The sequence below is a fragment of the Penicillium vulpinum genome (assembly GCF_028829585.1).
Source record: "Penicillium vulpinum strain IBT 29486 chromosome Unknown utg000002l_segment0_segment0, whole genome shotgun sequence".
Classification (NCBI taxonomy): domain Eukaryota; kingdom Fungi; phylum Ascomycota; class Eurotiomycetes; order Eurotiales; family Aspergillaceae; genus Penicillium; species Penicillium vulpinum.
The window spans coordinates 1,392,999-1,419,241 of NW_026643242.1; the positions used below are offsets into that span (position 1 = coordinate 1,392,999).

At 48.2% G+C, this 26,243-nt stretch overlaps 9 protein-coding genes across 9 annotated transcripts; 6 read left to right on the forward strand and 3 right to left on the reverse strand.

The window, feature by feature from the left end:
- Positions 1 to 392: 392 nt before the first annotated feature.
- On the reverse strand, positions 393 to 2,716 carry N7479_003612 (Hsp70 family protein; the record flags this gene model as incomplete). The annotated part of the gene is made up of 4 exons (XM_057251309.1): positions 2,627 to 2,716; positions 2,437 to 2,557; positions 2,304 to 2,369; positions 393 to 2,185 (listed from the first exon to the last, which is right to left on the reverse strand). The coding sequence occupies exons 1-4, from the start codon at positions 2,651 to 2,653 to the stop codon at positions 393 to 395; spliced, it is 2,007 nt and encodes a 668-aa protein (XP_057110634.1). The 5' UTR covers positions 2,654 to 2,716.
- Positions 2,717 to 3,878: 1,162 nt separating this feature from the next.
- Positions 3,879 to 6,350, forward strand: N7479_003613 (uncharacterized protein; the record flags this gene model as incomplete). Its single annotated transcript, XM_057251310.1, has 5 exons — positions 3,879 to 3,901; positions 3,954 to 4,050; positions 4,095 to 4,558; positions 4,613 to 6,217; positions 6,266 to 6,350. 5 exons carry the CDS (start codon positions 3,879 to 3,881, stop codon positions 6,348 to 6,350), a joined length of 2,274 nt encoding a protein of 757 aa, XP_057110635.1.
- A 1,600-nt stretch (positions 6,351 to 7,950) lies between these two features.
- N7479_003614 (SKI complex RNA helicase subunit SKI2) lies at positions 7,951 to 12,081 on the forward strand (the record flags this gene model as incomplete). The annotated part of the gene is made up of 5 exons (XM_057251311.1): positions 7,951 to 8,180; positions 8,230 to 10,750; positions 10,812 to 11,100; positions 11,164 to 11,351; positions 11,401 to 12,081. 5 exons carry the CDS (start codon positions 7,951 to 7,953, stop codon positions 12,079 to 12,081), a joined length of 3,909 nt encoding a protein of 1,302 aa, XP_057110636.1.
- A 501-nt stretch (positions 12,082 to 12,582) lies between these two features.
- Positions 12,583 to 16,161, forward strand: N7479_003615 (putative nonsense-mediated mRNA decay protein (Nmd5); the record flags this gene model as incomplete). The annotated part of the gene is made up of 8 exons (XM_057251312.1): positions 12,583 to 12,672; positions 12,734 to 12,812; positions 12,890 to 13,350; positions 13,416 to 14,793; positions 14,846 to 14,977; positions 15,037 to 15,582; positions 15,637 to 15,933; positions 15,992 to 16,161. 8 exons carry the CDS (start codon positions 12,583 to 12,585, stop codon positions 16,159 to 16,161), a joined length of 3,153 nt encoding a protein of 1,050 aa, XP_057110637.1.
- Positions 16,162 to 17,392: 1,231 nt separating this feature from the next.
- N7479_003616 (uncharacterized protein) lies at positions 17,393 to 17,748 on the forward strand (the record flags this gene model as incomplete). Its single annotated transcript, XM_057251313.1, has 2 exons — positions 17,393 to 17,462; positions 17,588 to 17,748. 2 exons carry the CDS (start codon positions 17,393 to 17,395, stop codon positions 17,746 to 17,748), a joined length of 231 nt encoding a protein of 76 aa, XP_057110638.1.
- A 1,297-nt stretch (positions 17,749 to 19,045) lies between these two features.
- Positions 19,046 to 19,261, forward strand: N7479_003617 (uncharacterized protein; the record flags this gene model as incomplete). Its single annotated transcript, XM_057251314.1, has 1 exon — positions 19,046 to 19,261. One exon carries the CDS (start codon positions 19,046 to 19,048, stop codon positions 19,259 to 19,261), a length of 216 nt encoding a protein of 71 aa, XP_057110639.1.
- A 374-nt stretch (positions 19,262 to 19,635) lies between these two features.
- Positions 19,636 to 20,540, reverse strand: vip1 (putative actin cytoskeleton protein (VIP1); the record flags this gene model as incomplete). Its single annotated transcript, XM_057251315.1, has 3 exons — positions 19,636 to 20,239; positions 20,320 to 20,406; positions 20,461 to 20,540. The coding sequence occupies 3 exons, from the start codon at positions 20,538 to 20,540 to the stop codon at positions 19,636 to 19,638; spliced, it is 771 nt and encodes a 256-aa protein (XP_057110640.1).
- Positions 20,541 to 20,903: 363 nt separating this feature from the next.
- On the reverse strand, positions 20,904 to 21,873 carry N7479_003619 (uncharacterized protein; the record flags this gene model as incomplete). The annotated part of the gene is made up of 3 exons (XM_057251316.1): positions 20,904 to 21,479; positions 21,539 to 21,618; positions 21,672 to 21,873. 3 exons carry the CDS (start codon positions 21,871 to 21,873, stop codon positions 20,904 to 20,906), a joined length of 858 nt encoding a protein of 285 aa, XP_057110641.1.
- A 931-nt stretch (positions 21,874 to 22,804) lies between these two features.
- Positions 22,805 to 24,376, forward strand: N7479_003620 (uncharacterized protein; the record flags this gene model as incomplete). The annotated part of the gene is made up of 1 exon (XM_057251317.1): positions 22,805 to 24,376. The coding sequence occupies one exon, from the start codon at positions 22,805 to 22,807 to the stop codon at positions 24,374 to 24,376; it is 1,572 nt and encodes a 523-aa protein (XP_057110642.1).
- Between the last annotated feature and the right edge of the window lie 1,867 nt (positions 24,377 to 26,243).

Genomic DNA, 26,243 nt, shown 5'->3' on the forward strand with positions numbered 1-26,243 from the left:
GAATTGTCCGATTTCTATTGTCACATGCCCATGAAAGCCAAAGCCTACCACATCCTTTTTTGTGGCCCCCCTGCCGTAATGTCATTAGATACAATTGTAGACAATCCCGGTATGACCACTCTCAGGCAATTAACCTGAATAGTGGAGCGAGGGCAGAAGAGAAAAGAATATAGAATCATACATGGGTGTGGTAGTTTTAACACCGATACACCGGGAAACACGAAAGGGGTAAAAAGGGCCTTGAAAGTATGTGTACAGGTAAATGCGAGGAAAGGAGATGCAAAAATCAGGGAGTCTCTGAGCACAAAAGGAAAAAAGAAAAAGGAAATTGATAGAAAAATACAGGAACCATTTACGGTTCAGGTGTGGCAGTTATAAGAGGGAAAAAGCATTTACTGCTTGTTCTCACCCTGCTGCTCACCACCCTGCTGCTGCTGCTGTTGCTGCTGCTCGTTGTTGGCCTTGTGCATCTTGTCGAAGAGGGTCAAGCTGGCAGTCTGAAGATCGTCGACCTTCTCCTTGAGCTCCTCAGCAGTGGTGGTGCTCTCGCCAGACTGGCTCTTGACAACGAACTCACGGAGAGTGGCGATCTTCTCCTTGATAGCCTCGGCCTCAGCCTTGTCAAGACGGTCCTCGAAGTCCTTGAGGGCCTTCTCGGTATCGTTCAGGACGCTGTCGGCGCGGTTGGCGGCCTCAATGGCAGCCTTGCGCTCCTTATCAGTCTCAGCGTACTTCTCGGACTCCTCGACCATGGACTGGATCTCAGCATCGGAAAGACCGGAACCGGAAGCAATGGTGATGGACTGGTCCTTGTTGGTGGATTTATCCTTGGCGTTGACGTGGACGATAGAATCAGCGTCAATGTCGAAGGTGACCTCAATCTGGGGAACACCGCGGTGAGCGGGGGGAATGCCAACAAGCTGGAAGTTACCCAGCATCTTGTTGTCACGGACGAGCTCACGCTCACCCTGGTAGACCTTGATCTCGACAGCGGTCTGCATGTCAGCAGCGGTAGAGAAGGTCTGGGACTTCTTGGTGGGGATGGTGGTGTTGCGGTTGATCAGACGGGTGAAGACACCGCCGAGGGTCTCAATACCGAGGGAAAGGGGAGTGACATCGAGCAGGAGGACATCAGTGACCTCACCAGCCAGGACGGCACCCTGAATGGCGGCACCGATGGCAACAGCCTCATCAGGGTTGACGGACTTGGAGGGCTCACGGCCGAAGATGGCCTTGACGGACTCAGTGACCTTGGGCATACGAGTCATACCACCGACAAGGATGATGTCCTGGATGTCGCCAGACTGGAGGTTGGCATCCTTCAGGGCCTTGCGGACGGGCTCAGTGGTGCGGGAGATAAGGGGCTCAACCAGAGCCTCGAGCTGAGAACGGGTCATCTTTTGGGTGATGTGCAGAGCTCCGCTGGCGCCGGCAGTGATGAAGGGAAGACTGATCTCAGTCTGGAGGGAAGAGGACAGCTCAATCTTGGCCTTCTCGGCGGCTTCACGGATACGCTGGATGGCCATACGGTCGCCGGTAAGGTCGACGCCGGTCTCCTTCTTGAACTCAGCAACGATGTTGCGGACAAGGTGAATATCGAAATCCTCACCACCAAGGTGAGTGTCACCGTTGGTGGACTTGACCTCGAAGACACCCTTCTGGATCTCAAGGACGGAGATATCGAAGGTACCACCACCGAGATCGTAGACAGCGACGACACGGTCAGCCTCCTTCTCCATACCGTAGGCAAGAGCAGCAGCGGTGGGCTCGTTCACAACACGGAGAACGTTCAGGCCGGCAATCTGACCAGCATCCTTGGTAGCCTGACGCTGTGAGTCGTTGAAGTACGCGGGCACGGTAACAACGGCGTTCTTAACGGGCTTGCCGAGGTAGGCCTCGGCGGTCTCCTTCATCTTGTTGAGGACGAAGCCACCAACCTGGGAAGGAGAGTACTTCTGGCCACGGGCCTCAACCCAGGCGTCGCCGTTGGTGTGCTGGACGATCTTGTAGGGAACCTCCTTAATGTCACGCTGAACCTCAATATCGGTGTACTTGCGACCGATCAGACGCTTAGTAGCGAACAGAGTGTTCTCGGGGTTGACAACGGCCTGACGCTTAGCGGCAATACCGACCAAACGCTCGCCATCCTGGGCGAAACCAATAACGGAGGGAGTAGTGCGAGCACCTATTGAAACATTGAGTTAATTCCCGATTTCCATTTCAGCCCATAAGACCGTAGTGGAAGTCTCCTGGATTCGATCTCCGAAGCTCTGACCACTTGTCTGAAATTTCTCGTCACGTACCTTCGGCATTCTCAATGATCTTGGCGGCCTTGCCTTCCATAACAGCAACGGCGGAGTTGGTGGTACCTATATCGGGGCATATCAGAATACTGTCGGGATTGAAAGTTGATCTTAATCTCGCGCCAGAACTTACCGAGATCAATACCGATGACCTGGCCCTTTACCTTCTCCTCACCACCCTCTGTGGAGTTCCATCTCCGGAATGAGGCAGGGAGTCTGGAGGCAGGAGTGCGAGCGAAAGCAGCGCGCGGAAGCTGTGAAAAACTTTTAGTCAGTGACGTGTGACGCGTAGGATTTTTCCTCGGGGAAGAGTTAAAGCTTACTGCGCGAGTAATTGTGCGAGGAAGCATTGTGATAAATTAATTAATAAAGAAAAGAGAAAAAGAGACACTCCAACGACTCAATCGTGAAGTGATAAAAGGACAGAAGAAGGGGTGGAAGATATGGAGATGGAGAGATGGAATCGAAAAGAAGGGGAAAAGGAAATAGAAATTGCACGGAGAGCTTCGGCCCGTCGAACTTGGTAGAATCACGGGATTGGACCAATCAGGACGGGAGTTGCGGTCGACAGCCTCCTGGTAACCGAGCTCACCGCCTTGTGGGTGCCGTATATGCGGCTATACATTGCGATATGCTTGGAGAATGGGGTAACTAGGATGAATTGAGATGTATTGAGACATACTGGGATTCATTGGGATAGCTATATAGAGTGTTAACTATATGTTCCGTACGATTTACTCCGTACTGAGTATCCAACATATTCAACATATTCTATCAAGTGGCAGTTCAATGGCATATCATTCCGCTGTGGCAAAGACTAAACCTCCGAGCTACTCCCGAGGTCTATATATATGATCTGGGGTTATATTTATACAATAGTATGCAAAAGCGCTGTCGCAATAAGCATTTTCTTCATCGAAATTACGACGATCGTGTATCTCCAGTGGGTGAACCAGTCATACTCTTAACGCGTCGTGTGACCTGATCGGCAAACTCCCCTTCGCCGATGATTTAGCTGAACCTGAGACAAGATTGAGAACAGAGCTAAAAATTCGCCTGGATCTAGATGGTCAATGACAATCCATGTACTTTGGGGGGGGAACAATGCCTGGTCCAGATCGTTGGAACTGACGAGACTTGGGTGGCAACACGGCGAATCTTGTGCACACAATGCGCAGGTGAGTATATAGGATTTTTAAGAATGTACTAATGCAAAGCGAAAAAATCATATCCGTGTGCAAAAACCACCAAAACAGTGTAGTGCATCATTATGAATGATCAAGGCCGGTTCCGGAGTGACAGTCAAACCGCATTCGTTGGAATTTGCAGTTCCCCGGCTTTTTGTCCCAGTCCCATGTCTTACGTCATCCATGAAAAGGGCACTCAGTTTGACTCTGAACTGCAGAGCACAGACTGTTCTAAAGGAAATTTATTCAAAAGAACAAAAAAAAACAAAGCCATCGCCGCCTAAACAACTTGCCAAGTTGACAATACTCCAACGGGGGCACCCCGTTTATCTTGTCTTTAAAACTTCCCCGCTCGAACAATGTCATCTCTGGCTTAGCTCTATCCACCATGACCTCGGATTCGACTCTGCTGTGAGCATGGTGCATCCTACTATCGGAATAGCTCTAACGTAGCTTATCTTAGACATCGCCCAACCGAGGCTCTTATCCTCCCGACCAAGCGACGCTTCTTCCCGTTCAAGATCCCCAACTTGTTCGTTGATCAATCCGACTCATCTTCCGTGCGCAACCTAACCTAAGAGAGCTCTGTTTTAGTCACACACAGCTTCGCAACTACATTAGCACTGCTGATTCCGATCGCATTTATGTCGTGGTCGAGAGAACCGTATGGTCAATACACATATCGGCACAGAAGCGTGAGAGTCTAGCGGTGATCCCATTTGAGCCTCGCTGTCTGGTCGCTGCGCATGGTTGGATAGTAGTGGGGGGGCCAGAAAATGGTGAATGTGCTTTCATTCGCATCGGTGATCATGGAATGCAAGTCTATGACGATGCGCCCTTCCAAACCGATGTGGATAGTGCGCTCCCGCTCGATCTCGACCCACCGTCAAGCATGACTTCGCCGGGTGATTTCAATGGGGAATCTGCATCAACCCGGTATCGAAGCAACAGAGCATCCCCCGAAGTAGAGCTCCACAGGTTTGGTGGGAGCATTGTCAATTCAGTGGCTATCCATCGTTTTTATGGTGGCAACGAGGACTTGGCAGATGAAGATGTCGTGGTTCTGAGGTGCGCGCTGGTCGGAAAATGTGTGTACTGCTTATGCTAACCCAATTTGAATAGCAATAATGATCGGACAGTCACGGTATATTCGCTGACTCGCGCGAAAGTATTGAAGGTCCTTCATCATCCGACTTGTATGAACTATGCAACGGTTTCCCCGGATTCTAAACTACTCACGGCAGTAGGAGATGAGAATCACGCCTATTTTTATGAAATCACTCGTGACCTTGAATCTTCTGGGACAACTGCATCTGGAGAAAAGCTCACCGGGTGGGAATGGGAGCTTATCAATCGCTTGGAGATGAACATTGGTCTCCGGGCGGATGATGCGTGCTGCTTCACTGTCGCTTTCTCGCCATCCAGTCGCTTGTGCGCCATTGGATCACAATCTGGGATCATCACGATTATCGACCTTGAGTCTATCTACAAAAATTTTGGCGATTCTGAAGACGACTCCGCTATTCTTTGTCAATTCCCGGCGTCAAGATCATGTGCTGAGGGTGGTGCAGTTCGTTGTATGGCCTTTTCACCCGAGCCATGGGACCTTCTTGTATGGCTGGAGGGCCACGGCAGAGCCGGTGTGGCCGACGTTCGCCAACATTTTATGCGCAGGCAAATACTCTCTTTAGATTCCAATGACTCGCAATTGCAGGAAGTGTACACGGATCTTTCGACGGAGAATCTCGAGCGACATCCCCTGAACGATGACCTTTTGGAGACAAGTCCCCGCGACAGACTTGATCACGAAGATTTCCAGATTGAACGGAACGGAGAGGGCACAGAGCAGTCGTCTCTGCGAGAATCTTTGATTCAAGATCTTACCGAGAGGGAACGGTTGATTATGGAGTTTTTGAACACGGCGCGCTGGACATCGCGACTGGAAGAAGGACTTACTGAACGACCAGAACGCCCAGCTAGGACAAGCCTTCAACCCCAACCAGTGGCTCGGCCGCGGAATCACGGTTCCACAGATAGTGCCACTCGCACTCATCGTCCTACTACGCCACCCCTGCATCACTATGATTCTTCTGATTTCTCCCGAGATAGCCATTTGGGCCGCACTCTATCTAATCCAAGACGTCGGAGCTCGGTGGTGGTATCTCAAGGGAGTCGACCTTCGGAAGCGACGTCCTCTCCCCATGATCGCCAATCGGGCATCACCCTTAGTTATTCCACCTCGCATTCGGAGCTTACACCACTCCGGTCAGAAATTACCTCTCGGGCTGGTGCCAATCCTGAAGTAGTCAACAACGAAACTATCATTCCAACTGAAGCGACTAGATCTTCTAATCCAAGTCTCGACATCCATGGCTTGACTCACCGATCCCAGCAACCAAGCTCTATCCCCCGGCGCATTGAACGGCCACAAACCGGAGCAGAAAGAAGATATGATACTTCACGTCTCACCACATATGAGATTCGTGCCAATGTCGCTGCTGAACGGCTTCGACGCCAGCGCCAGATTGCCAATGAGGTACACAACCGCTCCTTTGAAAGAGAACAACGGCATCGCCAACAGCTTCTCGGGTTTGAGCAGACACATTCCCCCCGCTGGATCAGAAACATAATCAATGAACTCCCTGATCGAAATTCAATGCATGGCCCCGGCGCCGAGGAACCAGATTCTACTGCTGGTGTTGGCTGGGGCACCGATGGACGCACATTGTGAGTGTATAAAATAACAACTTTGTTGAATTTGACTAATGTTTACAGGTACATTGCTACACTGGAGGGAATTTTCGAATTTACACTGAACATTCATGATCGAAAAACATTCCCTATATTCTCTTGCCGTTAAAGTCCTATGTCTGGCGTTACAGGTAATTTTCTATTCAAAGTCATCAGGTCCCATTTACTTCCCCCCCTTCGTCATTTTCTTTTGCTTCTGGTCAGGCGGATTCTACAAATGTTCCAGATCTCTCTGAGCAAAACCCGTTCTTATCGTGCTAACAAACCCAATCCTTTTTTTTCATATGGAATCATTCTCACGCTACATACCCTCCTGGCGCTTAGGGGCGTACATTATCTTATCACTATCCCATTTGTCTTTTTATGCTATATCTATAATTCTTTGTATGACTGATTGAAGTGCAAAAAGTTAGCTCATACATATATTTTCTTTTTGCCAACACAATTTTGTCCGAATTGGAATAAAAAATTTTAAAAAACAGGCAAACAGACAAACAAAACAAATTAACAGGTCAACAAACAAGAAAAAAATACCTTGAACGGGTATTAGCATGCCGCGTTGGATGTCATGCTTGTGCTGCTTGAAGTAGAATGTATAACAGCGTGATATACTGTTAATGGCCCAATTAAGAGGTATTGAAATGAGAGATATCGTACCATACTGATCCCCAAAGTGGCTGAGTAGACCTGTAATTCAGGTAGGCCTAGTATGTTTCGACAGTATTTTTATGCGCCAACAGTGTTGACCTTTTATGCGCGGCAAAGCCAATAACTCTTTTATAATAACCGCCTACATATAGGTCTTCTCGCAAGCCCAGTTTGAACTATTTCAATCCTATATAAGAGACCACTTGCCCTGTTAACAAAGATTAAACAATATTCAAGCTATCGAGGCGGGCCACAGTCGACGTGCATCGTTCAAGACGATGTCCTGGCGTTGTTTAATGATGTATTCAGTTAGGATCTCAGTAAAATATACTTGCATATCAAATACAGCGAGGCATTTATCTCTAAATTTCGCTAGCATTAGAACTTGCTGTTTTTACCATTCGGCTAACCGTCTTTTAGCCGTCACAAATTAGGACAGTTTTGGTTGGCAAACTGCGGTCCAAGTAGCGGGTAATCAAGGCTAGAACCAATCCACAAGCTCTAGAGGTCTCTTGCTATCAATATATGAATCAAACCGCGTCAAGATGTAAGCATGCATACTACGAAGTACATATTGAAGTGGGGTGCCCTGTCATAGATGCGGGTAATGCCTGTCTGCGAAGCAGACAAAACCAGGGCAGGTTGTAGAATAGCAGAAGATAGGAGAAGGAAACCCAGGGGTAGTCTGTAGGAGAAAGGATTGGTTATTCTTCTAAATCTCTCTACAATATGTACATGTAGCCCTAAGCGTACAACCCCACACCGACGTCATGGATACTGCCCGAAAATACCGCCTCAGTGTCTTTCAGCGAAGTTTACCAAGCAGACTTGTTGCTACATAAACTTGCATGAAATAACTTCGAAACACTCCGTACGACTCACCCGCAAAGCCAATTTCATCCTTCGCATCTCTTTTCTTCACGTCAAAGAACAATTCCTACCGGATTTCTGCCCGAACTTGAAATCGATAACACATATCGGTGTGGGGTTCGGCTACTGCCGAGTCAAACATCGACATAATTTCACTCACCGGTTGACTCTCCGATACATCTCTTAACACCATGGCGGACTCGCTCGATTCCCCGATGAAGAAGTTAGACCTAGAAGGCAAAAACTTTGGCCCTGCAACCTTCGATGCTCTCCTCGCAGACGAAGAGGATGGCAAGATGGAGAACTTCCAACCTCGGAAACAAGCTCCTCAGAGTGCCCAAGAGTTGCTAACAGAGCTTGAAAATGAGTTTTTAACTCCATCAGACCAATTTAGCACGAAATGGTTGAACACTCTCCAGAAGTAAGTGTCTTGTTTTCGTTTGCGGGGCAGCTTTTAACAGTTTTGGCAGACGATGGGACGTTTCGACGGATTATGCAGACCTTTTCCAACTCGCCCCAACCCAAACACGGACGGTGACCCGGTTCACGCGAGAGGGATTGGAAGGACGAGTTACTGGATACCAGGAAGTCACGGTCCCTGCTGCAAGCGCAACAGCCAAGAATTCCACATCGCTTCTCCGCCGACCTGCTGGCCGTGCTGACTTTGTCAGAGGTGCTGCAGGCTTTTTCCCGTTCGCTCCCGGGGGTTTGGATGCTATCGAGGCCTTGGCAGCAATGGAGGCCGATGCTCAGTCCACCGAGCAAACGAGCAATGGGAAGCAATCTGGGCTTGATCGCATCATCAACTTTGGCAGTGAAGGAGGCCTTCTAAAGATACCCCCTGGTTTCGATAACGGGATCGATTTCGATGAAGCCAAATCCAAAGACGCCACTGAGGGTGCTCAAGAGGTCGAAACCGCCCTTCTTCAAGAGGAAAGCGACCTGAAATTAGACCGACCTGAGGAAACTGCGGATGTCGACACAGGAGCAAAGGCGGACCTTGATTATGTTAGCGACGACGAAGATGAAGAAGACATCGATGCTTTGCTACCAGTTGAGTTCCCAGCATTGGAACCACGTAGCCAGTTGCTTTCAGGCGTCCGCAAGCAAAAAGGTAGAGAATGGGCCCACGTTGTCGACGTCAACAAGGATATTCCAAACTTCAATGAATTGGTACCCGACATGGCCAGAGAGTGGCCTTTCGAGCTCGACACTTTCCAGAAGGAGGCTGTTTACCATCTTGAGAATGGCGATTCCGTGTTTGTTGCGGCCCATACCTCGGCAGGCAAGACAGTTGTGGCCGAATATGCAATCGCCTTGGCTGCTAAACACATGACCAAAGCGATTTATACATCTCCCATCAAAGCGCTGAGCAACCAGAAATACCGTGATTTCAGAGCTGAATTCGATGATGTCGGTATTTTGACCGGTGATGTTCAAATCAACCCGGAAGCCAGCTGTCTCATCATGACCACTGAGATCTTGCGAAGTATGCTGTACCGAGGCGCCGATCTCATCCGGGACGTTGAATTCGTCATTTTTGACGAGGTGCATTATGTGAACGATCTCGAACGAGGAGTGGTATGGGAAGAAGTCATCATTATGCTTCCAGAGCATGTCACGTTGATTCTTCTCTCTGCCACTGTGCCCAATACCCGGGAGTTTGCATCCTGGGTGGGCCGTACAAAGAAAAAGGACATTTATGTGATTTCAACCCATAAGCGACCTGTCCCGCTGGAGCACTATCTCTGGGCCGGGAAGAGCAAACACAAGATTGTTGATTCTAACAAGAGATTCCTGGAGATCGGCTGGAAGGAAGCAGATGATATTCTGTCCGGCAAAGATAAGGCCAAGGCCAAAAAGGAGGCTGAAGCTCAGGCACAGTCGGCGCAAGCTAGAGCACCAACAGGCCCTCGAGGACGCGGTCAGCCAGCGAATAACAGAGGTGGCCGCGGCGGCCGCGGCGGCCCACAGCGTGGAGGTCCGCAAAGAGGTCGGGGACAGAGCGGCGGTCAGTATTCCAACCGAGGAACGGGCAACATTGCTCGTACGGGTCGTGGTGGTGGTCGTACAAGTGCTGCTCAAGACAAAAACACCTGGGTGCACCTCGTCTCGCATCTTCGCAAAGAAGATTTGCTGCCGGGATGTGTCTTCGTTTTCTCCAAGAAACGATGCGAGGAGAACGCAGATTCGCTGTCAAACCAAGATTTTAGCAATGCTAACGAAAAGAGTTTGACCCACATGTTCATCGAGAAATCACTCACCCGGTTGAAGCCTGAGGACCGCACGCTACCGCAAATTCTTCGCCTTCGCGAGCTACTAAGCAGAGGCATCGCTGTACATCATGGCGGTCTCCTTCCCATTATGAAGGAAGTGGTTGAGATTCTCTTTGCTAGGTCTCTGGTGAAGGTTCTGTTCGCCACAGAAACCTTCGCGATGGGTCTGAATCTTCCCACCCGAACTGTGGTATTCTCTGGGTTCCGTAAGCACGACGGCAAAAACTTCCGTGACCTCCTGCCTGGTGAATATACGCAAATGGCTGGACGTGCTGGTCGTAGAGGTCTTGACACGGTGGGATATGTTATCGTGACAAACAGCGGGAAAGATGAGGCCCCATCTGCTGCGTCGCTCAAACAGATGATACTTGGAGACCCAACAAAACTCAGGTCTCAATTCCGACTCACATACAATATGATACTAAATCTGTTGCGTGTGGAAGCCCTGAAAATCGAGGAAATGATCAAGCGAAGTTTCAGTGAAAATGCAACACAAGCTCTCTTACCTGAACACGAGAAGCAAGTTCAGGTATCTGAGGCCAGTCTTGCAAAAATCAAACGGGCACCATGTGAGATCTGTGACCTGGATTTGCTGGCGTGCCATAACGCCGCCATGGAGTATCGAAAACTCACAGCTGAATTCCATACCGAACTGCTATCATCGCCTGTCGGCAAGCGTCTTTTCACAATGAAGAGGCTGGTTGTGTACCGCAAGGTGAGTTCACATGCTTCGTTCTGATAGTACGTGTTTGGTAAAATACTAACCTGAGATATAGGATGGGATCCGTACTGCTGGTGTTATTACGCGCGACGGAGTTTCCGCGGGGATTGTTGGGGCCGTGCCCTGTATTCAAGTGCTTGAGATCGGAACACTGAGTAGCAAACGACACCCTACCGATATTCTTCCATTCCTTCCTATGTTCCGACCCTATTTCCAGTCACTTCCCACGCGCGTCGATGACATGAGCCTTCGAGTGTGCAAGGTCCCACTATCCGATCTCGAGTGCGTGACAAACACCCAGGTTAAGATCACAAAACCAATGTGGTATTTGAACATTAAGAAAGGTAAGAGCATATTTGCCTCTTTTTGCAAACACGGTTATCAAAAAAAGACTAATTCAGGAATAGAGTCCGTCAAGTGGGCAGAAAGAGAATTGTGCCAATTCACTACCTCTTGGATCGATACTGCCTGGGACGAAATTGACTGGCAACGTATCAAAGAGATGGAAATCCGCGATATCCTTGACAAAAGACAAATCCAAGCAGAAATTTCTCAGTCATGCCACTGTCTACAATGCCCTGATTTCGTGAATCATGTGAGTACTTCATCAATATTCATCTGGACCCCGTACTGATGCCTGATAGTTTGAGATGCAACACGACGAATGGCAAGTTAAAGAAAACATCTCGGAGCTGAAGCAACTGATGTCCGACCAAAACCTTCAACTACTTCCGGATTATGAGCAGCGCATTCACGTGCTGAGGGAGCTCGGCTTTGTTGACGAACACTCTCGTGTACAGCTGAAGGGCAAAGTGGCATGCGAGATTCACTCCGCCGACGAGCTGGTACTGACCGAATTGGTTCTCGAGAACGTTCTTGCTGAATACGAGCCGGAGGAGATTGTTGCACTCCTATCCGCATTTGTCTTCCAGGAGAAGACAGAAAGCACACCCACCCTCACTCCTCGTCTGGAGAAGGGTCAGAAGGAAATCATTCGTATCGCTGAGAAAGTGAATGATTTCCAGATCCTGCATCAAGTCATTCAGTCCAGTGAAGATTCCAACGACTTCGCCAGCAAGCCACGTTTTGGTCTCGCTGAAGTTGTTTATGAGTGGGCCAAGGGGATGTCTTTCAATCGCATCACAGACCTCACGGACGTGATGGAGGGTACTATTGTTCGGGTGATCACCCGACTGGACGAGACTTGTCGCGAAGTAAAGAATGCGGCCAAATTGGTCGGTGACCCAACACTTTACACTAAGATGCAGCAAGCTCAGGAGTTGATCAAACGGGATGTCATCTTCGCGGCCTCTCTTTACATGTGAAGATACTCAATTCTTAGGGGTGGTATATGGTTTAATGCCTGAGCCCCTATTGGGTAGTCATGAACCTTCCCACTGATGGTTCACCACAATGTATGTAAATCAAGACGAAGAAATGAACACGAAACATATGAAATATCCACATTGGTAATATTTTATAGAAAGTAATAAAGTAATAAATCAACCTCAAGTCCATAGCAGTCTAGTCCATAGTATAGCCCATAGTTCTTAGAAAATCCGTGTGTGCGGCCTCTGATTAGCTGCGGGGCGACCGCCTCCCGAGAAGTCTGGAAAATCGAAAAAAATCCCCCTCCTCTTGAAGAACACCACTTCTCTCCCCTTCTCGTCAAGATCCATACGATCTATTTAGGACATTAACGTCCTTGCAATCCTTGACTCATTCCCCTCGCCCATCTTCAATCGGCGCCGGTCCGCGTCTCCCCCCGGGGTTCTCTGTTTACTTGGAGATTTTTTTGACTTTCTGGTGTTGGGGATTGTTGCGCGATGGATGTCACAGCCCTCCGAGACCGCATTCAGTCTACTCTAGATGCGAATGCGGATATTCGCCGACAAGCGGAGCTTGATTTAAAATATGTACGTGCTAGATCGACTGGCGGGGCACCAAACGTCAGGCTCACGTGGTTGATATATCTAGGCCGAGACGCAACCCGGATTTATCAATGGACTCTTGGATATCTTGCAAGGCGAACAGAACAACGCAGTCCAGCTCTCTGGTAAGTTTTCAGGTGTCTATATTGGTCTGCGAAAAAAAAAGACTTTTGTCTCTTACTGACCCCGCTCTTTCTTATAGCTGGTGTTTACCTGAAGAACCGTATTACCCGTGGATGGGCCCCCGTCGAAGATAGCCCGCAGCGTACGCCAATCCCCGAAGTTGAGAAGCCCAGTTTCAGGGAGAGACTTATCCCTGCCTTGGCCTCGACGCCTCCCAATGTTCGCAATCAACTGGTTCCCCTCCTCCAGAAGATTCTCCAAAACGACTTCCCCGAGCAGTGGCCCGGATTCTTGGATCTTACTCTGCAGCTCCTAGGCACCAATGACGCAAGTACGGTCTATGCAGGTCTGCAGTGTCTTTTGGCAGTCTGCCGGGTTTACAGGTTCAAAGCCGGCGAGAAGAGAGAGGAGTTCGATAAGATTGTGGAGCATTCATTCCCCCAGCTGCTCAGCATCGGATCGAAGCTTGTTGATGAGGAAAGTCTAGAGGCTGCTGAGATGCTCCGTATTGTGGTGAAGGCTTTCAAGCACGCAATTTACGTCAGTTGCCCTGATTCTAGTCTGCGCCTGGCTAGGCCATTTATACTGACTGGTTGCGAATTTAGTTCGAGCTTTCTCCATGCCTACAAACCCACCAGGCAACTGTGGACTGGTGTACACTATTCCTGCGCATTGTCTCGAAGACACCCCCTGCAAGCTCAATGGGAGATTCGAAGGAGGAGAGGGAGATGAATCACTGGTGGAAGTGCAAGAAGTGGTCATATGCCAACCTCAACCGCCTATTCATCAGATATGGCAACCCGACCACGATCACAAAATCCTCGACCCCCGACTACACACCGTATGCGAAGACTTTTATCAGCACTTTCGCCCCCGAAATCCTCAAGGGATACCTGACCGAGATTGACAAGTGGGTGTCTAAGACGCAGTGGCTCAGCAACTCTGCACTTTCATATACTTTGGTCTTTATGGAGGAGTGTGTCAAGCCAAAGGCCATGTGGGACCACTTGAAGCCACACATGGATAACCTGATCGCTCACTTTGTTTTCCCTATCTTGTGCCAGTCCGATGAGGACATTGAGCTTTTCGAAGATGACCCATCTGAGTATCTCCACCGCAAGTTGAACTTCTATGAGGAAGTGTCTGCTCCTGATGTTGCCGCCACAAACTTCTTGGTTTCCCTCACTAAGAACCGCAAGAAGCAGACCTTCTCGATTCTCACATTCGTGAACAGTATTGTTAGCAAGTATGAGTCTGCACCAGATGAGCAGAAGCAGCCCAGGGAGAAGGAGGGCGCTTTGAGAATGATTGGCTCCCTTGCTTCCGTTATTCTAGGCAAGAAGAGCCCGATTGCTGATCAAGTCGAATACTTCTTCGTCCGTCATGTTTTCCCCGAATTCCGCAGTCCGCACGGCTTCCTCCGTGCTCGTGCTTGCGACACCTTGGAGAAGTTCGAGCAGCTCGATTTCAAGGACCCGAACAACCTCATGGTTATCTACCGAAACATACTCGAGTCCATGACCGATTCCGAACTTCCCGTGCGAGTTGAGGCCGCCCTTGCTCTGCAGCCCCTTATCCGCCACGATGTCATCCGTACATCAATGCAGCAGAACATCCCCCAGATTATGCAGCAGCTTCTCAAGTTGGCCAATGAGGTCGATGTCGATGCCCTGGCCAACGTCATGGAGGACTTTGTTGAGGTCTTCTCTGCTGAACTTACTCCCTTCGCTGTGGCGCTGAGTGAGCAGCTCCGCGATACTTACATGCGTATTGTTGGTGAGCTCCTGGAGCGCAACGCCTCCAAGGGCGGTGACGAAGATGGCTACGGTGATTTCCTGGACGACAAGAGCATCACCGCTCTGGGTGTGTTGCAAACCATCGGCACCCTCATTCTTACACTCGAGAGCACCCCTGATGTGCTTCTGCACCTTGAGACCATCCTGATGCCCGTCATCAGCATCACCCTGGAGAACAAGCTTTATGGTAAGTTTTGAAATATATTAAGCGCATGTCCAGGTCTAATTGGATATTCTAGATCTCTATAACGAAATTTTTGAGATCATTGACAGCTGCACATTCGCATCCAAGACCATTTCCCCGTCCATGTGGCAAGCTTTCGAGCTGATTCACAAGACTTTCAAGGCTGGTGCTGAGCTGTATCTCGAAGGTAAGAGGTTGACATCAATTCACGCGGTTTTAAATTTATATTGACTATTCTGTGTGCAGACATGCTCCCCGCCCTTGACAACTATGTCGCTTATGGCTCTGATATGCTGGTTCAGAACCCAGCTTACCTGGATGCTATGGTCGGTATGGTGCAGGACATCTTCGCTGACGACAAGGTTGGCGGCGTTGACCGCATCTGCGGGTGCAAGCTTGCTGAGACCCTGATGCTCAACCTTCGGGGACACATTGACCAGTATATCCCCATGTTCATCGAGATGGCTATGCGGGTTCTCGACGCCGGCGAGGCACACACCAAGTCGTACCGCATCCACTTGATGGAGATGGTGATCAACGCAATCTACTACAACTCAACTCTCAGTCTACAGGTTATGGAGGCCAAGGGTTGGACAAACAAGTTCTTCAGCACTTGGTTCGCTAACATTGACAACTTCAGACGTGTGCACGACAAGAAATTATCAATTGCTGCAATCAGCTCGCTGCTCACTCTGAAAGCTACCGATGTTCCGGTCAGTGTCCAGCAGGGATGGCCAAGACTGTTGCAGGGTGTGACCAGACTCTTCCAGACCCTACCTGCTGCTCTCAAGCGTACGTTTCCCTAAATCTCCCATCGTGTTCCCCCAAAGCTAAGAATTTATTCAGAACGTGAGGATGCTACCAAGGAGTCCGATTTCACTCTCGATGACGAGGACGACGAGGACGACGAAGATAATGACTGGGATGGAGATGTTGAGTGGGACGAAAATGAGATTGAAGCAGCTCTCGATGAGGAAGATGTGCCCGACGAGAGTGCCGCTTACCTCGACTTCCTCAACCAGGAGGCTCAAAAGTTCGGCTCCTACACTGACGATGACGATGATGACATGGACGAGGAAAGCCTTCTGGAGACCCCTCTGGACAAGGTGGAGCCATATGGCATGTTCAAGCATGTCCTGCTGAGTAAGTGACCCCTATGAGAATATCTTCCTTGTGTATCAACCGCTAACCTCAATTTTAGGCCTTCAGCAAGAACAGCCCCAGCTCTACGAGAGTCTGACCAAGGTTCTCGGCCCCGAAGAGCAGCAGGTCATTCAAGGTGTCTTCCACGAAGCTGACGCCAAGGCGATGGTCGCCGCAGCCAACGCAGAGGCAGCCGCCGCAGCGAGCATGCAGTCCAACGGCAACTAAGAGACTATAACCGAGATGGATTGAGAAAAACAAAAAAAAAAAAAAAGCTTCGAATTTCCAATGCCTCGGACGTCTAGTCTCTATTTCCCCCTTCCACATTTTCCTGACGAGACCATATGCCCATTTCATGTCTTTCCCGCTTCTCTAGATCATGTCCCATCTGCTCTGTACCTCCGTGTTTCTTTCGTCGTGTCTTTTTTTCTGCCATGCTCTCGCTGATGTACTCTTAAAAGTCCTACCCGTGGACATTCTGCTCGAGGGTATTCTCCCTCCCCCTCCCCTTCCTAATCCTCTTCGATGCACAGATTCCCCTGAAGACACCCTTGTTTTCTCATGATATAGTACATCAGCCATGCTACAAATGTTGGATTCCAGTTCTGGAATCTGTAGTACCGTAGATACCAGCCACATAGGTGGACTTGGAACCGAATCCACATTGTCACAAGTACATTTCAAGATTTACTCATGTAGGTATCCAAGCGCTGACACCCAACAAGGCCCAAAACCGGTCTCCCAGAAAGCCACAAAAGCAGGAACTAAAATCTACTATTCTAAGGGTAGCGGGACTAAGAACTCTCACTGTGTTCTTTGGTTGGCGTAGTATGTAATGTCTTGAGTCAAGGTCTAAAAGCTGCAGCTCACCTGCCTGATAATGGGATCAGGAATCGCCCGCATCAACCTACATTGATATACCAAGTGTTAGAATCAAAAATGATATTGTGATGAGGAAGTTGCTATCCTTTAAGAGTTCAGAATGTGAAGACCCCACTATCTAGGGTCTTAGATAGATCGATCAGAGTGAGAGGAGTTCTACGATACTACTGCGAATGCATGACACTAGTACCGCTTGTATTCAAACTGAACTCTGCGCTTCTAATACTTGCTCCGAGTTCTAGTACTTTGTATAGTTGTGCGCGGATAAGCGAGATCATATAACTCTCCGCACCCACTTCCGAGGGAAGTATAGATCTACTTCAAGTCCATCTTCATTGGAAGAGGTCGTGACATTACCTCCCTTCTTTTATGCATGTCGCACTTGGCATGCTCTCCTACCTTTGACATGGCAGGCCGTCCTGCTTCTCGCTTTGTTTGACGGCTTTGGTGGAGTCCTGTGGCGTTGTTCTTTGTCTGTCATAGTTGCCGAGTCGTAGTGTCAAGATTTCTTTGAGGTTTTTAAAGGCAGTGTGTCCCCCTCTTTTTAGGAGTATGCCCTCATGCTCTTCTTCCTGCCATGTCCTTCAACGGTGGTGTTTCCAACTTTGTTTCGGTGGCTGCGCCCGCTACTCCTGCCGAGGCATGGTGTATGCGGTGTGTCAACTCGATCGCGAACATCCCGGCTGGCCTGTGTCAGAATCCGCGGCTGGGATCAAGTGTCAGTACTGCTATTTGCAGCATCAGACTTGCATCATGGTGGACCCCCGGTTAGACGCCCAAGCGAATGCAGTCATCCTTGCCGTGGCTCCTGCTGCTCGGCGCGCTGCTTTGACAGCGTTTAAGAGTCCTCGTAATGCTCTTGGACAGCGCATTAATGCTGGTCTGATGTTGCAAATGGCAGTGGTGACACTTGATACCAGCCGCGGAGTCTGACACAGGCCAGCCGGGATGTTCGCAATCGAGTTGACACACTGCATACACCATGCCTCGGCAGGAATAGGGGGTTATTAAAAGGAAGGAGTGATGGGATAAAAGTCCTGCTAGTTGGTTGGTCTCTTACCTGGTCGGGCCAAAAAAAGATAACCCTTCCAACTACTTCCAGTGCAGGATCGATCCTCACCAGTTTCACCATTAACTGAGGTTCCCAATGCGGTATCACCCGTGCTCACTGTTCTACCCATCAATCAGATGGCCTTGTGTCTCTCACCCACTCAGCGATGGAAGGATTATTAGCAACCAACCTTGAACCATATTCAAATAGACCGGATCCCACTATTTATCATATACATTTTACTTTAACTCTCTGCTAATAGTATATAACTGCCCTATAGGATAATAGTCTTATACTACTCTCTTAGCTGGGCTTACTATAGTATATTAGTCTTACATTAGTGGTCTTAGCTAGTCAAGCTTAAAAGAAAGAACAAAAAAGATAATCCCTCCAATTACTCCAATTACTCCAATTACTCCCAGCGCGGAGTTCACCATTAACTGAGCTTCCTAATGCGGTCCGCTTTCGAAATTCTCTTCTTCAACTGTAGGAGTGTAGGAGTGTAGAAGGAAGCAGATGTGAGGTCAAAACAAGGTGAATGACGTCATGGCCATATATCTTGAGAGGTTTAAAGTCAACTAGAAGACCCGCATGTATTAATGTTATACAATAAGGCACTTGCAAGCTAAACGCATTTCGATGTCCATTTTGCTGTAGTCCCTCGATCTTGTATTTCAATATCACAGTATCAAATGAATAAGAAAATGTTCCAGTGCCAACGTGCCTATAGTGGATCTATGGTCATACAGCCTCGCTGTACAATTAGTAAAAAAAGGCTTTTTTTGTACAGAACAGCCTCAGGACACACATCTCGTTAGTATAATCAGAAAGTTGCCAATATCCATCTTAGGTTGGTAGTTGTAGTTGGAATGGAGAGATACTGTTTCAAGAGCCACTCCACACGTCATTATGATGAGCCCCAGACCGGTTTAGCTGGTAACGTCAGTTAATTTCGAGACTATAATAAAAAGAGTACAATTCCTTCTCAAATCCTATTTTGTACACTTTAAACACAAACATTCCACATCAGCCAGCACTCAGACTACATCATTGACTGAAGGTTAGTATGAAGATATCACCAGATAATCTCTTACTTCATTCCCCCTCTTCAATCGGTAAGAAACTAACACTTATCCTTATCTTTAGCAAATAAAATCCACCTCTGGAATATCCACAACAATGTCTGCTCCATACCCTGGCCGCCAATCCCCCTCTCCGGAACGCCAATCTGGTGCCCAGCAGCAGGATACCCCCGGCTCCGGCAGGACCAATGTTGGAAAACCCCCAGCACACGAGCCCTCGCAGCAATCGTCAGAGGAATTTAGGGACAATGTGCTGACTAGCAACCCCGAACACCCGCTAGAGAAAGTTGTGGCAGAGAAGTTTGCCAAGTGAAGACAACACTGAGATGGTTGCGTGTACTTTGAAGATTCCTGTTTTTGAATTTGGGATAATGATATCATGAAGAATAAGCTCATCCTCATCCTTCTTTGAGCTATGTACTTAGTAAAACAATACATGGAAACAATACATTCAATATCTGGAGTAAAATCAACATTTATGTCCATTTGCTTTGCTAGTTATCAAAGGCTCGCTTGTAGCAAGAGCCCAAAAATAAAGTTATCAGACAGGCAGAAAGAAAAGAATAAACTATGGACATGGCATGGCATCATAAGAAGGGAAAGGATAAAGTGATAGACATAAAGAAAAACGCCTAACACAATTATTCATCTCCGCATTAGGTTAAGACATCATCCCCAAAGATTCCCTTACGCCTTCTCAGAAGGGGCAGCAGCAGCTTCAGGCTGAGGAGCAGCAGCAACGGGCTCAGCAGCAGCAGGCGTAGCCTCGCCACTCTTACCCTGCTTCAGATCTGCCAGGCGACGAGCCTCGGCGTGGATATCGCGCACCTGCTTATCGGTCTGAACATAAAAGTCACGCAGCTTCTGGCCGGAGGGGTGCTCCAGGGCCTTCTCGAAGTACGAGCTTAGGCCGCGCCAGCCAGTGGCCGCCTTAGTGGAGATTTGGTAGCTATCATCAATACCCTTAGCGCGCTCAGTGGCATTGTACTTCTTATCGAAGTTGTTAAGCGCCGACGTGAAGCGGTTTGAGACTCCGTGCTTCTTGTCCAGCGCGATTGCCTTCATGATCGCATTGTCGCTCACCACATACCCGTGCGCCAGGTACTCTGCGACAATGCGTGAGCGGGGCTTGTCTTCTTGTGCGATGTGGTGCTCTTCTTCCTTAGTGGTCTCGCCTCCTGCGCCAGTGGCTTGCGCTCCGGCGATGTCTTCAATGTTGTGTGCTGCTTCGACGTGCACGGCAGAGGTGCCAAGCTGTGTCTGATCAAGGAGAAGGGCAGTTTTGGCAGCGCTGTTTTTAGGGAATTGAGTTAGTTTGTATTTCGTGTGGGCTGCGGGAAATGAAGTTCAACTGGGTGCGGGGTAACTTACGCTTCCTTCTCAAAAGTCACAGTGGCAGACTTCTGAGCGTCGGGTTCGCCAGAAACTGGGGTGATAGAGAGAGTGACAATTTTTCCACTGTTGAAGTTAGCAAGATGTCAGTCAAAGCACTTTGGAATTGCGACAATGTACCAGAAGCTGAAGAAGTCACGAACCTCCTTCTCGGAGGTTGTTGACGAGATGCCAGAAACGTGAACAGTAGAGTGAGACATTATGTTAGATAGAGGAGAAAAGAATCTTGTAAAGAGGAATCCAAAAGTCACATCATTTCCCAGGTGAGATGCGACTATTTATCTAATGAGGCCTACTGCGCCACAAGTGACGTTATGACGTATGGCGGGGCTGTTGCACCGCCTCGCGTAGCTAATTTCATTTTGACGCTTTCATCTAGTTTTGTTTCTGTTTGATTGGATTACATGATTTTCATTGGAGCTGCCTAGAAAATTGATTTACATGTGAAAGCTAGGGATTTCGTTGAATGTGTTTGCCTGCAAACCTCCCCGATATGAAAATGTTGGGCACTGCCTCCACGGTGGCAATACGAAAGAATGAAATGAGTTGGAATAGAAGTTGAATCAGGCATCGATGATTCTTTCAGATGATGTGGCAGAAGCCTCACCTGCCGATTCCTCCTTTTGCCTCTTTAAAATCTGCTCCAGATCCCGCACCCGCCTCCTGAGCTGTTCGTTCTCCCGCTTCATATATTCCACCTCCAACCTGTGATGTGTGGCCTCTTCAAACCGCGACAGCGAGCTTCCAGGTGAATTTCCTAACTGGGTCTGTGATACTGAGCTTCGATGTGGGTATATGCTGCTGTTATTGTGGGGAAACGAGGATGACCCGATAGAGGGTCGGCGAGATGTAATGGACGGCTCGCGACTGCGAGCCGTTCGAGAATGGTCTGCTGGGCGATATGGAATCTCTCGTGAGGGAGCAATCCCAGTGACACTTGCAGACTGCGGGCCCTGGTTTGAGCTGAGGCTCGAATTGGAACGGTTTCGTCGGGCGGAGTGAGATCGGGTTGAACTGCTGAGGGTAGGTGATGCTCGTGCGCCATCTGCCTCATTAAATGTCGAGGTTGAGGATGCTGTCGATGCCACAGATGCTGTCTGCTGGCGGATAATAGATAGTTCTCGGGTCAATCGATTTACCTAGAGTGTTTTGATGCGTCAGCGGTTGAGGGGGGGCAGGTATATGGAATCCAACTTACCATTGCTTCTTGCTCTTTCTCAAGCACTAGATGGAGATCCGAAGGTGTCAGCGGCTGAGGATGACGCAATGGCCCTTGTTCTGTTAGTCGGCAAGCTTGTGAAAGTGACGCCACCTAGGCACTGTGGACTTACCCTGGGCAGTACGTGTGATGCCATAATCTCCCGTTCCCAGTGGTGGACTTCCTGGGGGCAGGAATGCTGCAGCGGTATGAGGGCTGTGTGTTGGCTGCCGGGGTGTTGGAGACTGCGACGCCATAGCGGGTGCCGTTGTTGCCGCATGAGGTCGTGACATATTAGAGTTGGAATCGGCACTCAAGTCAGGAGCCATGGCCATCAGGTATATTCGATGATATTGCTTAACAGTAAGTTTAATTTTCTGCACCTGTAGTCGGCATGTGAGTCGAGAGGACTGAACTATAAGTGTTTCAGCCTTGGAATAAGCCAGATTTTGGGACCAGCATTATGAATCAAAACACCCCTTGATGCAAATTCCAGGGAGACTTTTGAAACATACCAGTTATGGAGGGGGTCCAGAGCCCTCCTTTTCAACAGTGAAAGAAATTGAGAAAGGCAGGAAGAGAGAGATAGAGATATGAAAAGTTGGGCTTCTCTCTTGCCGTGAGATGTTTTATCCTTTGTCGCTTTGATTGGGCCGTGCACGTAATCTGCATCTACTGAATGTAGGCACATGTACTCCATACATCATAGCTCTAATAAAATAGTGACATTCCAGGCATCTTGTAGGAAAATCTACACTATTCACCTGAGAAGAAAAAAGCTGACACACTAAATGGGCTATTTGGCAGCTGTCTCATGGCATAATTTATGAATATCTATCTCTGTTGGTCTATTTACATTGTACAAATAATGGAGATTGTACAGAGTACACATGTTGCTCGGGCCCCTTTTTGAGGCATATTAGATGTCTCAATTGGAGTTATCCAGTAAATTGAGTAATAATAGAGTTAATTTATCATTGAACAGCATGTTCAAGTTCATATAAGCCCCAAGAAACGTCATACTCAACATATCATCGATGCTTCAACTCCCCTAACAATAAGCTCCACTTCAGGACCGGGGGAGCAGGTCGGGATCTGCATATTACATAAGCCTGTAATCCAAAGAGCCAACCTTGAAAAACAACTTCGATCTCAAGGGGTATCACAAGTGGACTGTGGCAGTGAAGACTTCCAAGGCCTGTCAGGGTCTCAGGTTGTCTCTCTTCCAAATATCTAAGTTTGCATAGTACCCCAAACCCCCGCCCAATGAAACAAACCATGGCCCGACCCAACTCCCCTGACGCTACCCACATTCCACCCGTGTTGAAACCGCTAGCTCCTTACATCAAGTCGCGCCAGGAAACCCTTCATATCCGCCAGGCACTGACATCTTATCTGTGCTCGTTTATTGAATTCGACGATCAGCCAAGCGATCTTTCTCAATCCCACCTCTCCCTGTGTGCGTCGACCGATGCTGTTACCAATGTTAAACGTATCCCTACCGACCTCCCTGGGCTGAGAAAGGATTATCTGAAGGCATTGGCGGCCAATGTTGCAGCCCGCAAAGAGTTCACCTTAACTTCTGAGAATATCGCCTCGTTGAGGCGCCAGAGGACGTCCCCGAATCGCACTTCTGACGATGCTGATCTGCAAGAGCCCGGCACCGAACTTCGTGAATACCTTGCCCTCCTACGCGATCGACGTCGCTATACCAAACTGCAGGTGTTTCAGAATTATCTTGAAGAAATTAAAACGCGGGATGCGGGCAGCTTGGAGGACGTTAGGAACGATGGGGAGCATCTGCTGTTGCCGGAGGTAGATGCAGAGACTGGGCGCAATGGCACGGAAACAGACTTGGATGAACTAGTGCATAGCCTCGAGAGAGCAGTTGTCCGCGCACGAACTCAATTAGATCACCAAAAGCAATTATTTGAGAAAGCCAAGGCACAGCATGACCCCCGAGCCGAGACTTCAGATGCCAAAATACAAGCGTTACAAAAGACACGGGATGAGCTAGTACAATGGGTGGAGGAACGGCTGGTTGGTCAAGGAGATCCAGATGAGAGTTTGCTCCAAGAACTTCCTCCGGAGGAAATCGAGGAGGCCCAGCAAGGGCTAGAGAATGGCAAGATACAGATTATGGAGCAATATGCCGCATATGTGCGAGCCCGGCAAGAGCTCCTTGACGCCGCCTCCAGAGCTTGTCAGCCAATTAATGTGGCTCAGAAGCCTCCGTCACGACCAATCATCAAAAACGAACTTGTCATAGCAGAAATGCCACCACCCAACCCAATCGACGTTCTGTCATACACAAACGAAAACCTGATTCCGCTAATCAAGAGTCAAAAGTCGCTGGCTCTCCAAAAATCCTATTTATCCGGCTTACTCTCGAAAGAAAAATCCACGACCCTCCGTGCCCTCAATCGTCTGAGCGACGAATCCCACCTACTCCCTGAATACCCCACACCCGCCCGCCAGCCGCGCTTTAAACATACGGCTGCTACTCTCGACTTGCGAAACCAGATCCAGACCTCCGATCAGATCCCAGATGAGGTTGTTGGTCTTGCTGAAGCATGGGCATTTGCTTCTAAGGCTGCAGCTGCCAACGAACGAGACTTTGTTCAGCAAAAGATCGCATTGGGTACTGAGGTTGCGCAGGACGCCCGAAAGACCCTGGCTGATGTATATAAGACCCTCAATCAAGACCTTGATGAAGTCATGCTAGAGAGTCGAGAGAATCGCTCCGCAAAGGGGGTGTCGAGAGGTGGGTCTCGCATTGAAAAACAACCGAGTGGTCCTTGGTCAGGTCTGAATGGGAGAGTGGGTGTTGTAGAATAATTTTACTGTGTTGTATATATTATAATAGTTTGTATTTTAATTTACCCTGTTCATTTCGGCTCAATCCAGCCATGTTGGTATTTGGTTGTAAGTCTGAGTTTGTTGGGGTTTGTCTACTTTCTGACGGTGTAGAGGATCATGACCTCAAATTCAGTACTCCGTACATTACACTCGATTCTGTTTTAGCGGGATATTCTGCTTAGTACTCTGTAGTAAGTTGTCATTCAGGTAACATATTGGAAGCCCGCCGTATCCAGTGAATTTCATAAGTTGTTTTCAGCACAGTGATTGGACGGCTGTGGCAGGTGGCAGTTAAATATATATACACAAAGGAGTACCTCGATTATACCATTTTAGTTTTTTCTATCTCTTGTATCCCCCTACCCAGATTGGGAGGATATATAATCACAAAGTCTCTGACATTCACATACATGTATATAGCCCAGGATACTGTGTAATTGCATCAGATCTACTGTGTAATATCTACGGTACCTGTGTCCTAAGAAAAAATTCCGTCGTCCTGTGTCGGATATGGATATTACCAATACTTTTTGAAGGCAGGCAGCGGTTGTCAAAAGCCGAGAAATATTTCTGTCTATGTCTCAATTTATCACGCTCGGGATCTGAGAACCATGCCTAGTGAGTAGATATTATATACGACCTTGGTGAAGGGGAAAATATGTAGAGGCTTGTGATTGGACAATATGCTCCTTGTGGATACAGCTAGTTAATATGGTTGGATCCATGGGGCTTTTATTTGTTCAAAGGCTTAATGGTGCTCTTATATAAGCCAATTCCCGAGCCCTGGAGGTCCCGAGGTCGCGTGGTGAAGACCATGCTTTGTCTTTATGCATCTCCTTATATGGTGGTTTATCCTATCTCCCGTTGGCATTGTGATACTGCTTCATATCGCTATCATTGTTTCAACCCTTCTTCTGTATTCTGACTTCTTTTCTTGTATATTATTTACCTTCAAAGTAGAAAGATAAACTCCTTGCGATATCCACGAGAGAGACACAACAACAAAAGGAACAAGCAGAGAAGCTTTCGACCTAACATCAGAATGCAATCTTATAATGAATTTCCTATATATATATATATAGAGGTACCATCTTTATTTGCCCTTTATTGTGTATGTTAGGCTCACCACAAACTTGAGATTGAACATCAAAAATGCCGAATTCTCTCGTGTGTGAGATTTACATTCTCCATATTAAAACCCACAATGCTCCATTATTTTGAGCATCCTTACCTATTTTTGTTAAACAAGGGAGCTCGATAGTCCTCAAGGACGTGGTTTGGACATCATAATGTGCGATCGAAAATCAGCTAAATTCGTAGGTCGACAAAATATTCATTAGCGGAATTGGGTATTTCACTCACCAAATATTAAGATCGACACGAAGATCCCTAGTAATTTGCAAAACTAGTCATCTTCGAGAATGCTGTGGTCATCTACTCCGTATACTTAGTTTATTTTCCGACTAATCTTTTTGGTCCTGGAACTCCAACCAGCTGCACTTAGAAGCTACTGCCAATCATCAGTTTGCTTCATCTAATAATCACACCCTGAATCTCAAAATACATTCAAATTGACCATACACCGAAGCACAATAGTCAATATTCTGCCTTTCCATCCCCTAGCCTAAATTCATATTACTTGTTCGATCAACTCCCAGGTCTTACACCCGCATTCATCCCATATCTATGCACCGGATTCATCATTTAACGTGGCTAGCTCTCTGCTATGTTGATACATATGAACTAGACATTGTCGTACGTAGGTAACGAGAATAGTTGTGGTGAAAGGTTGTACGTGAAGTCGAGAGATAAGAGATAGGGTTAGGGTCCGACATCGGCATGTATA